The sequence below is a fragment of the Polyodon spathula genome, chromosome 2 (assembly GCF_017654505.1).
Source record: "Polyodon spathula isolate WHYD16114869_AA chromosome 2, ASM1765450v1, whole genome shotgun sequence".
NCBI classification, from domain to species: Eukaryota; Metazoa; Chordata; class Actinopteri; order Acipenseriformes; family Polyodontidae; genus Polyodon; species Polyodon spathula.
Genome location: NC_054535.1, coordinates 53,682,816 through 53,696,004, shown reverse-complemented (window position 1 = coordinate 53,696,004; position 13,189 = coordinate 53,682,816). Strand labels below are relative to the sequence as shown.

Sequence of the window (13,189 nt, the reverse complement as noted above, 5' to 3'; positions counted from 1 at the left end):
CTGCTTGGTCTATATACTTACTGTACCAAAAGCAGGTTAGAAATATTTCTTTTCACAGAGTGGTGAGGATATGGAATTGATTACTTAGCCATGTTGTAACTTTTGCTGGAGTTTAAAATCATTACAATCGTATATACAGAGCAAAATAAAGTTTTTGAAAGGACATGACTTTCTTATAACATTCAGTGTGGCATGTTATTTATTTAAACAGGCAAATGCTATTTGTGACTTTTTAGGGAATGCTTTGCGGCAGCAGTTTTTCTTTGCGGTTCAGTCTCAGATGAATATGTAGTTATGGGTGTTCCTGCATAAATTTGGAAAAAGGGGGTGGAGATCAGGGTTCTCAAATAATACAATGAGATGTATGAAAGCTGCAGACAATTGCAACACTTACCACTGCATTCATTTTTTAAGAACTTTTGAAAGCATGTTTTAAACAGTCGCAGTTATTGCTGGCATTTCCCAATGAACAGTAAAATACCTATTTTTGTATTTAAAAAAAAAAAAATGTATTACCTGAATGCTTAGGCTACAGCATGTAATTTATTCATGTTGGCAACATCATTATGTATCTTCCTTGACATTTTCAAGAGTTTACCTCTCAGAATTTAGATAGGAAATTAAACTGCTTTTTTTCCCAATCATTTTAATTAAATCAGTCACGAAATATTGCTATAATTTTCAACTGTATCATAAATGTTCTTGAAACATACTGACCAATTATACTACCATTTCACTTTAATGCAGATAGCTTTACAGAAAGCATCTTATTTAACAAATCCATATATTGATCTGTTTCTAAAATCAATACCAGTGAGACTAAATGTATTGTCAGTAGGAAGTGTTTTATATAATCTGATATTTACTCATCAATGCACATTTTACAGGCTTGAATCTCCAACACGGACCCTTACAATGGAGGCTCCAAAGGGGGTTGAAATTAGTGCTGATGCAGGGGACTTCAAGGCAACCTGTCGAAAAGAACTGATGCTTGAGTCCACAGAGGGAGAGGTGAGCTTGTCTAGTACATCAAGTTTTTATTTACAATTAATCTGAGAATAAATTACAACAACCTTGTCTTTTTCGATATCGTATTTAACATTTAAGCTAGTTGCTTAAGAAGATGCAACTCATGTATAAAAGGTAAAGCATACCAGTATTACAATGATTAATGGTAGCTGAAAGGCTCTACCCCCTATTCAGGGAACAGACAAGATATACTCTCTCTTTGCTTTTTAAACAGTATATTACCTAAGGTTTATTTTTAACCCCTTGCAAAGACAGAGAAATAGTAAAACTGTGACTCAAACAGACCTTAAAAAGCACAAAAAGCAACTGAAATACCAACACAAAAACACCTTTAAAAAACTATAGTAGTTGTGTCATTTTTTTCTTTGGTAAAATAAAATTAGTTATACATTGTATACACATGCATAATGAGTAACCTTGAAAAAAGCTAAAATCCTGAAATTAACCTAATATAAAGAAAAAGCAAATCTTTTTTAAATAATGTTTATCTTTGGAAAGTACAGCTTTGGCCAAAACTGTCGTATCACCCTTAGAATTAACAGATTTTGCTTTATAAACTTGAATGAAACATGCTAAATAATGTTACGTTAACATAATGAATTACTTACTCCAAAAAAAAGAAAAAAAACACATCTAAAAGGCTTTAGCTTATTTAAAAAAATAAAACAGAGCTACTTCAAATTGTTACATACAAACTATTGTATGCAATTCTTTTAAGACTTTTTTTTTTTTTTTTTTTTTTATCAAAAATACAAGCCAGTGCTATAATGTTAACAATTTTTATTTTACAAAAAAATGGTACATCAATTAAGCCCAAATAGCCATATTCCTAAACCTTTCAGTGAGATTTTGCAATATGTAAAATTTTCCAAACCATTTGTAGCTAATAATAAATTAGCAATTACCTCATATTAAATCATAAAACAATATCCCACATTCACACCTATTGTATGTACTACAGCCTCGCAGTCTCTTGCTCTGTAATTCTGCCACCATCATTTTGGGAAAGTCATTGAAATACAAACACCATATCTGCTTCATAGTGGTGTATTGTCATCCAAGTTTAACCACATAAGTCTTTAGTAATCCCTTTTACTGCACATTTGGCTTTATTACACAGCCTCAATAGAAGGGATCTTGTATAAATGTGTCTGTGGAGATATGCCATGTCAGGAAAGAAGAAAGGATTACGTTGTGTAATTGGGTTTCTTACTGTGGCATGTCTCTACGCACATATTCCCCACCTTTTTCTTTACTTGGTCAGAATTAGAAAAATGTCCAATAACAAAACAAGTGAAAGCTGGCAGTATAATCAGGATTTTAAAATAGCAATAATAAAGTGTGTTTATGTACTTACACTGTGGGCTAATTGGCTTCATCCTGTAGGGGGTAGATATGCCTCATAGCATGGAGAAACATTTTGACAAAGCTTAATATAGCAAGACTTTGTGTGGAGGGAATTATTTTGCTGTAGTTGAACAAGAATGTGCTGTACTTCAGCTATGGCCAAAAGTTTTGCATGATGCAGAATTAAAAAAACAAAAACAAACAAACAACTATATGACATAATTTAGATATTTCATGTAACATCATGTTATCAAAGAAACTATAAAATGATATTGCAAAATTTACCGGAAGCCATAATAGTAATGCATCATCTGATGTTAGATTTCAGACAAAGAGAAGGAGATGTGATACCTTTTATTGGATTAATTTTCAAGATCTCAAAGGTCTGCCAATCTGATTTAGACATTACCAGACCTGTATATATACTGTGTTCTTAAATAGCAAAGGTATATGTTTTACAAAACAGAAACGTTATGTTTCATTTTCATTGCATTTGCACTTTTATTAAGTCTGTAATACAATGATGCATTTATGAGATTGTGCTTCAGTTAATTTAATTTCAGATAATGTATTTTTTTTTCCTCTTTTACACAAAAACATATATTTATGTATTTCCCCTTTGTGTAGGTTCATAATGGAATAAAAACATGAAGTTCGCATAGACAGATTTCTAGGATCCTCCCCTTCTTTCTTTTAGGGCAGTATGCCCACACTAGCTCCTCTGGCTCAAAGTCTCGTCCCCGGCTCCTGCTGTCGTACGACAACTTCTTCCCTGTCTCTCCTGTGGCTCACCCGAAGACGAGGTCCACCGGAGTCCGCAGTTCCCTTCCGTAAGGGCCGGGGTGCACCCAGTGGACTCTTGCATTGCCAACCTGAATGCCATAAGGGCCAAGGGTAGGTGTTGGTGCTAGTCTCACTGGTCCCGACTGGTCCACAGTACGAGTTGAACGGTGAGGATCCGGTTAAACTGCTCGACCACACTGTCACTCTGTGGGTGGAGGGGGGTGGTGCGAGTCTTATAGTCTTAAGAGTCTTTCACAATTCTGTGAAAACATGTAACTCTAAGTTATGGCCCTGGTTGCTGTGCAGCTCTTCGGGCATTCCGAACTAACAGAACATGCCCTCCAATAATGCTGTAACAACGATGGTTGCGCACTGGTACAGGAGGGCATAAGTCTCGGGCAAATGGAAAAGTAGTCCATGGTGACCAGGAAGAGCTTGTTTCCTCTTGCCATGTTGGCATGCCTCGATCAGTCTCGCCATGACGGGACGCAGTTCTGAATCAGCTGCCTGCAGCCACCTTAATTCATCGGCCGGTACTTCCTGCAGTGGCCCGTGGGCCGTGGTGATGACACTGACTCGCGCCGGAGTCGCCTTGGTGACATGTTTTTCCTCAAGGCGGGTACAGTGCTGACACTGTTCTTCCTCGCAAGGACAGCGGGGTAGTATGTCCGCGTTCCTGTGCTGTCTCCTGGCCCAGTGCGTGAACACAAACTAGTACACTTGCAGGGCCTCGATCCACCAGGCAGTCTGCCCCTCAGGCTCCTTGAACTTCAATAGCCACTGCAGCAACGCATGGTCTGTCCCTGTCTTGCTAAGGGCCTGGCTGTAGTAGCCAACCACCCCTGCTCCTCCGGGACCCTTCTTGGATAGGACACCTCCAATTCCCACATCACTGGCATCGGTGTTCAGGACGAACGGTAGGTCAGGGTTGGGATAATCCATCACAGGGGCATTGGCCAGCATGTCGCGCAGTTCCTGAAAAGCTCCCTCACATTGCTCTGTCCAATTGAACCTGCTGCCCTTCTCAGTGGTCCAATGAAGTAGCTGAGCAATGTTCCTGAATCCCTTCACGAACCGGCAGTAGTACAAGGCAAAGCCTAAGAATCCTCAAACCTGGCGGATGGAGGTCGGGGTGGGCCAGTTCCATACTGCATCCACTTTGGTGGGTCAGTGATGACCCCATTAGCACCCAATACGTGACCTAGGAAGTGTACCGGTTGCCTCATCAGATGAAACTTCCCAGTCTTCCCACAGATGCCCCAGGCCCTCGTTGAACTCAGTGGCATGTGCCAACAGGTCATCCAAGTAAACCATGCAGTCAGACCGCGGTACCCCTTGCAGCACCCTCTACATCAACCTCTCAAACATCGTGATGGCGTTGTGAGCTTAAATGGCATCACCTGGAACTGCACACAGGCCTTGTCTTCAACCTGCCTGTACCCACTCCACAAGTCCAGCGAGCTAAACCAGTGGCAGCCAGCGATCTCATCTAGCACCTCAGCAATCCTCTGGAGAGGGTATGCGTCCTTGTGGTTGACCGCATTGAGTCGGCAGTAGTCCACGCAGTCGTAGGCTACCATTCTTCTTCTCGCTTAAGATGACTGGGGCAACCCACAGGCTCTCTGAGCACTCGATTACCCCATTGATGGCAATCTCCCAGTTGAGGGCTTCAGTTTCCTCTCACTTGGCCAGAGGCAGACTGTAGACTTTCTCGTTGGGCTCTCTGGTGTTGGACCAGCTTGGTGCGGGTACAGACCTTGGCCTTGATTGCAGAACCTAGGGACCTGTTATATTTTTTTGTTGAATGTGTGTGATTGTGCTTGTACATTTTTGCTCTTTCTAACATCGCATTTACCTACTTTTGTCATTTTAATATCAACCCTACATGATGCATTGTAGCAAAATGGTAAGTATTGTGCAGTTGCAGGAGTGATGCGATAATCAATGAAAGACAGACAACGATAATCCACAGTGCAATGGTGTTTATTTATAATCCTGGTGTGGTGACTACAAATATTAATCCCAGACAATACACAGCAATGTGTATTGTACTGTTCTTAATAAAGGGTTTACAGTCACAAATCATAAACCCAGTCAATTTACACACACAAATACACCCACGACCACAAGTCCAGAGTGAGTGGTTTAAGTGCAAGTGGTGAAATACAATTATCTATTGTACAATAGTGTTGTTGTTGTCCGGGTTTTGCTCTGGCCATAAGCAACAGCTCAGGATCATGTTAACCGTCTAGTCTTAGTGAACAAATAACAGGGTTTTAGGCAGACAGACAACAAACAAAACACTCACGGTTGTTTACAAAATCACAGGTCCCTCTGGTTAAGCGTAACCACAATAAAGGAACAGATCACCTCGATAATGTCCCCTTATATACCGTCAACCATGACCCCTTGGTAACGAGTATAACCACTCCTCAAATCTGCGGCTGCCACATCGTTTCTCTTCCGGGTCGATGATTTAGTGTACCGTAGCTCCGCCCCCTTTCTAGGCTGACTTCCACCTAACTCTGGGAATTAATTGTCATGCCATCCAGTCCAGGGCAGTCTGTTCCCTTTACACAGTGCCCTCACAGGTCAGGAATCATTATTCTTTCTCTGTCACATGCATTAACAAAGTTTTTTTGAAAGAATATATATTAGGGGTGTTCCCAAATACAAATTTGTATTCTGATATGTATGAATAATGGTCTTCTTCCTTATAATAGTAATGGCTGAATAGTGTCAGGTAGTATTTGTTACAAACAAAATGTTTGAAATGTCTCTCATTTTAACCATGCCTCCCTCTGTAGTCTGTGACACTGGAATCAATTGATGTGGGGAAGGAGGAGTTGGTCTGTGTCACTAAACAGAGTCAATGCTTCAGTTAATTCGATTCGAAAGGATTATATAGGGAAAAGTAAAGTTGGAATTGTGCTTAAATTTCTTTCACCGTATCAAGAAAAATTTTGTGTTGTCATAGTATGAACAAAATATTTTTTGGAGGGGGTAGGAATGTTGGCATTTTTTAAAATGAAAATATGTTTAATATTTTTGTAAACAGTTTAGCAAGACGCCATTGTCTCTGTGTATCACGTGGAAAAACACTGTCTCACTCAGGTTTGGAATTTTAGAAAAGTTTATTTGATTTTAAAAAACATTAATTTGTTTGTGTTTGTTTAATACAATTATGGCCGCTCTGTGTCTGTGTTTACAGCTTTCACCCCATAATCACAATTATTTATATTTATTAAAAAGGTAGCATCTAGCATTTCCTAGTTTCACACAAAAATGAAACCTTTAATGTCTTGAAAGCTTGTGATTCATTTAGTTAGTCCAATGAAAGGTATCACATCTCCTTCTCTTTGTCATCTCTGGAATGATACGGCTGCCATTTCCCCTATCAACGATTATGTTCGATTTCGAAATGTCACATTTTTCATTTGTGTCAGTTTTTCATTAAGTAAATGGGGAAACTACAAAATAGTATGTAATTCAATATGTTAATGTAACATTATTCAACATGTTTCATTCGAGTTTATGAAGCAAAATTTGTTAATTCTATAGGTTGATGCAAAACTTTTGGCCAATACTTTATATGTGAAAGAGCAGAACAATATTGTTTTTTTTTTTTTTTTATTTGTATTATTTCTATTTGATGTGAAATTCCAAAAATGGTATCTCTGTCTATTTACATTATATCTTGTAGACACCCATTCTTTTTATGATAACAAGAATACATTGTATATAGTACTTATAGGCACTGCAGAAAATTGAATGTAATTTTCAACTTTTTTTATTGATTAGTGTGTTTTTAGGCCTAAAAAAATGTATTTCTACTTTGCATTAAACATTTTATTGTTTTATCGAAACAGCATTCAATAACGTGAACAAAAAACTATTTGCCATAAACCAATGTAATATAATTTTATGTTTTGTGTTCCTCAGATATTTTTAAATGCAAACACAATCCGATTAGGCAATCTTCCACATGGGACCTTTGCTGCTTCCTCATCTGGTTCAACAGGTCCGAAACAGACTGTCTACGAGCTGTGTGTCTGCCCAAATGGAAAACTGTACCTTTCTCCAGCAGGGACATCTTCCACCTGCCAGTCCACCAGCAATGTATGTTTGTGGAGCTGAAAGCAGACTCAACCTTACACCAGAAAAGCCTTTGTTACTGTTCTCGCATTTCTGGTTTGTCTCCCCTTAACTGAAAATCAGGAATTGCAAAAGGCATCCAAAGCCATTTCTTCCAGACTGCAGAAAAAAGTTGCCTTTTTAAAACAAAGCTACTAATAAACACAGAGAAAAATAAACACAAGACAGAAGACAGGACACATTCTGCACATGGAGAACTTGGGATGTAATATATTTTCTAAAACAGATAAATACACAGGTGCCTTTGCTACTGACAGTAAAGCACATAATTTCCAAACTTAAGAAGACCTGGATATTCCCTGCCTAACAAACTTTTACCCCAGAATCTCCTTCACTAGAGTTCATATACAGTATGTATTCCTTTACTATTTCACTAAAAGCACAAATTGTAATGTGTGTGTGTGTGCGTGTATATATATATATATATATATATATATATATATATATATATATATATATATATATATATATAGAGATAGAGAGAGAGAGAGAGAGAGAGAGAGAGAGAGAGAGAGAGAGAGAGAGATTTTAAAAAACATGTAAAAAGAAAATCCCCAAATTTTAAGTAATGCTGTATCTGAGAATGCTTGGTCGTACTATATATTATTCATCAGTCTACTTTTATGTGTTTTGAGGTTTCATAATATTTTACAATGAAATATAATATGTTTTTTATACTTTGAATCATGTACAATATATTTTGAAATTGTTGTTGAGAAATTATTAAAAAGAAATCTGTCTGAAAACTTCTTTTTCAGATTGATAAACTTACTGTGCACATCTGGTGTGGATGATAAACTGAAATGCTATTGTACAGCAACATGTGTTACACATTATTTAAAGATATATTTTCATCGACTCCAGTCCAAACATACTAATAGAATTCTAGCATTACAGTTCTTATAAAATTGTTGTTTATTAGCAGACCAAAGAATGGGTTGTGTAATATAACATGTAACTTTTTTTTTTTTTTGCTACTTCAATTGGTGAACCAAAACAAAATAAAATCAGTATCCAGGCAAAAGAAGGCTACAATTGTACAAAATTATATTCCTAATATAAAAATATATATTATTAATATAATGATTAACAACGCCTGGCATACTACTGCACCAGATATGGTGTGTAGCCACAACGATGTTTCATTTATACATTGCTTACTAGCTCTGTGAACAAGTAATCCCCACTTTTTTTGCAGTTGCATTTGTCACCCATGGCAGACCCTAAAATGATAGATAGACTGGAGGATACAAAATGAATTACAGTGTTTTGTAGAAATATATACTTATTGTTCTTCATCAGAAAATATACTTGTGTATCAACAAAAGTGTTACCGTTGTTCAATGACGGTACATAAAATAAAAATGATAAATTATAAAAATAAATTCCAGTGATAAAAATAAAGGTACATTTTAATCAGTAATTTGTTGATTAAGTCTTCAAGGTTAAAATCAATTGATATTTTGTGTTCATTATTTGTCATTTTCTTATGTGCTGTAAATAGTAAACCAAGTCAACAGAAAAACATATTTTCTTACAGATTCTATGCAATATGTTTGTAAGATTGCAATATTACCAAAATGGCAAAAGCTGTGCTTTTGTACTTTATCTTGCTTTGTGTAAATCTTACATATTTTTTCTACTTGCAGCCTCATCTGTCGTGTTTTTTTTTTTTTTTTTTTTTTCATATTTAACAGTTGTGAATCATTTGATCTAAGTTTGAGAAGTTGGACTATATATTTATCATTTTGTTTTATTTTCTTTTATATACCAAGTTATTTGCAGCGTGTTTTTTTTTTTTTTTTTTTTTTTTCCCCACAAAAAACATTTTGCTCTTAAACTTGATGTCATACTCATTAACTTGTAAGTGCCACAAGGAAAATAACTTCCATAGAATATAAAAAGAGAATGGTCTATATGCTTTATCAACTCCAGTTATGACTAATGTAAGTGACTGATCAACAGATGCGTTTGTTAAAATGGCGGGGAATTTTGAGGACAGTTTATAAATAATTACCACAAGACATTACATGGATACTGAACTGTAGCACTGATACAGCTTTGACGTGTGATCAATAAAATAGAAAAAGAATGTAGTACCTTTTTAGTGTAGTCTTGAGTTACAGTGTACAATACTACTTAAAACTAAACGACTCCAGTATTTCTAAAAGTAATAAAGCGTTTAATTTTGTATTCACCTTTTCAAGCTTTGAATTGTATTACTTAATTACATTGTATTATTGTTCTGTTTTGTTTGAAATTACACATTATGCAATTTTCACAAGATTAAAATATTTAGAGTTCGCCCATATACTTTTTTCACTCCATCTTATTTCTAAATGGGAAAAATATATATATATTTTTTTTTTTTAAGTTGCTTTTGCAGGGATACAGTCTAGTGGAAAGTCTGACTAACAGTAAAGTCCTAATAGCACATTAACAATTGCTTTATTTGGTTCTTAGCATGACTGTTAAAGTAATTCAGTTGTCGTACAATTGTCTATGGAGGTTTTTATTGCAGTTGCTAAATTGTGTTTATGCCATATACTTTAGGTATACGGCTTTTAAGTGTATTGTTCCCATGGAAGAAAGGAAGACATGATCATTGTCACAGACAAAGGACAATCAGCTCAGAAAGTGATTAAAAGTAGATATTTGTACAAATTTACATAGTGATGTAAATAATTTTTTTTTGTTTATAAATTTGTACATAAATGTGTAATACTTAAAGTAGGATGTAAATATGAACAGTATATGTACAGTACTTACATGTCCATGGTGTACCTGCTAATTAACAGTTTTGTGGGAATACATAAAAAAAATACCTTTAGAGTAGAACAACTTTGTGCAAGAACATTACAAAGACACGAAATATAATCTGACATACAATTTCATAAGCTAATACCCCCACCACTAAGTAATTTTAGTAAGTAGCAACACTGGTGACTGGTGGACAAAAAAACAAAAAAAAAACCAATGGGGAGGCAGAAGAAAGGCAAAGAGCTTAGAGTCTCCTTAAGCCCCCAGCAGCAGTATAATGTTATTGTATTCTGATTGACAACACTTTTCATATATTCTATATGGTTTACCCCAATTTGTCTGTTATACAGTTATATAAACTAATGCACTTAACTGTTACACACTGCCAGTGTATGTTTAAAAATGCACTGTATACAACATATCATTTATATTTTAAGACCATGTCATTTTAACACACTTTGCTTAAAGTATTTTCTAAACAAAGTTGGTAAGGCATGAGAAAAAAAATCAAGCACATCCTATCGATTTTGTTAAACTTCAATAAATGACCCAAAAAATATTATATACTATTCTGTACAATATTCAACAGTGACTGGATGGTCACAGTGTGCAGGTGTGTTGACGTCAGGCCAGAAGCTGGAGCTGAAACAGATACTGCAGGTAGGGTGCACTGGCATTTGCGACGTCTTTATTTTCAAAATTAACAAAATAAAAGGTTTAAACAAAACAAACACTTGCTCACCAAGTGAAACAAAAGATTTAAACAAAAACAAATTGTGAACACACGAAAAACTTTTTCGTAGGTCAGGCTGGGCAGCAGCATTCACTGGTCCTACTTTCTTTTTTACTTTTTAATTCTCCTCTCTCGTTCCTCCTCTCAGACACTTCACTGTTACCCAGAGAGCGACAAGCTTTTCTATTAGTGACCGAGGGATTAACTAACTATCAATTATTCAATAATACCTCTGTCACATTCTGCACAAGTTTACTAAATTATATTGGCAGAGGTCAAGCTGCCAAACTCACCTCTGCCAGAACACACACAGCTTTTGCCGTAATAAATATAATACAAAATAATAACTGCAAAGGGGCAGAGGGGTAACCCGTTATAAAGTAAACAAACAATATTAAACAGCTGGGCTGTCACTAATTATATATATATATATATATATATATATATATATATATATATATATATATATATATATATATATATATATATATATATATATATATATATATATATATATATATATATATATATATATATATATATATATAAAGATTGCGCCACTTTCAGAGTTCATTGCCCCTTTAAGACCAGACCCAGGACACGGAAATGGATTTTGAAGCACTTACACGCTATTTTTAATAAACAAAATGAAAACAAACAAACAGAAACAAACACCTAGCTCGCTCTTGGAGCTCTAACTAACATTAACGGAAACCTAACTAAGCACTCAGGACGGCTAAACCGTTTACCTGACACAAACAGCAAACACAAACTCACACAGACTTCACTCAGCACTCTCTTCAATACGACTGGACACACATTCAGTCGGGCTCTTCACTCAGCAGCCTAGAACAGTCTGGCTGCCTCTCTTAAATACCCTGCACCTGGCTCCAATTTACAATTAGCACCAGGCGCAGGGGATTAACTAAACAATAAAAACAATTAACTCAATTAACAACCCTTAGCCCAATTCACCCACAGTGCATTTTCACATGGGTTTACCAGGGAGGAATTTTAACCCCCTCCCTGCTATATATATATATATATATATATATATATATATATATATATATATATATATATATATATATATATATATATATATATATATATATATATATATATATATATATATACACACACACACACAGCTGTGTAGTCCAGTCATTAAAGAAATATGCTTGTAACAAGGAGGTCCCTGGTTCAAATCCCGGCTTAGCCATTGACTCAATGTGTGACCTGAGCAAGTCACTTAACCTCCTTATGCTCCGTTTTTGGGGTGAGACATTGTTGTAACTGACTCTGCAGCTGATGCATAGTTCACATACCCGCTCTCATATCTTGTAAAGTGTTTTGTGATGGTGGTCCAACATGAAAAAAAATATCTACATCCCCTTTCAAAATTTGCACCTGTTGTTGCCTGGAATTAAAATAGTTTTTTTTTTTTTTTTCATTTATCTACACATCCTACCCCACAACTTCCAAGTGAAAAAAATATTCTAGAAATTTGTAGAAATGTAATTAAAAATAAAAACTGAAATAGTTTGTTTGGATAATTGTCCACCCCCCCTTGTAATAGCAATCCTAAATTTGCTCAGATGTAACCAGTCTCCTTCAAAATCACACACCAAGATAAGTGGCCTCCACCAGTGTTAAATTGTAGTGATTCACATGATTTCAGGATAAATTCAGCTGTTCATTTAGGTTCCCTCTGCTGTGTAGTGCATTTCAAAGCAAATACTCAACCATGAGCACTAAGGCACTTTCAAAAGAACTCCGGGACAAAGTTGTTTAAAGGCACAGATCAGGGGATGGGTATAAAAAAATATCAAAGGTTTTGAATATCTCTTGGAGCACGGACAAGACGATTATTAAGAAGTGGAAGGTGTATGGCACCACCAAGACCGTGCCAAGATCAGACTGACCCTCAAAATTGGATGACCGAGCAAGAAAGAGACTGACCAGAGAGGCTAACCAATGGCAAATTTGAAAGAGCTACAGGCTGTTATGACCAAGACTGGTGAAAGTGTGATTGTGACAATAATATCCCAAGCACTCCACAAATCTGGCCTGTATGGTAGGGTGGCAAGAAGGAAGCCATTACTCAAGAAAGCCCATCTTGAATTCCATTTGAAGTATGCAAAAAAAAACACTCAGGAGAATCTGTAGCCATGTGGGAAAGTTTTGTGGTCTGACGAAACTGAAATGGAACTTTTTGGCCTAAATGCAAAGTGTTATGTTTGGCGCAAACCCAACACAGCGCATCACCCAAAGAAAACCATCCCTACTGTGAAGCACAGTGGTGGCAGCATCATGTTATGGGGATGTTTCTCATCGGCAGGGACTGGGGCACTTGTCAGGGTGGAATGGGATGTAAATGGA

General features: G+C 36.2%; 1 protein-coding gene across 1 annotated transcript in view; it reads left to right on the top strand.

Annotated features, from left to right (window-relative positions):
* Nucleotides 1–7,620, top strand: part of LOC121328107 (zeta-sarcoglycan-like) — a 154,902-nt gene extending 147,282 nt beyond the window's left edge. Inside the window, exons 7-8 of the mRNA XM_041272605.1 lie at nucleotides 888–1,011; nucleotides 7,102–7,620. Of these exons, the coding sequence (XP_041128539.1) occupies nucleotides 888–1,011; nucleotides 7,102–7,296 (319 nt within the window). The 3' untranslated portion in view covers nucleotides 7,297–7,620. The remainder of the gene's footprint in view (nucleotides 1–887; nucleotides 1,012–7,101) is intronic.
* Nucleotides 7,621–13,189: the final 5,569 nt, after the last annotated feature.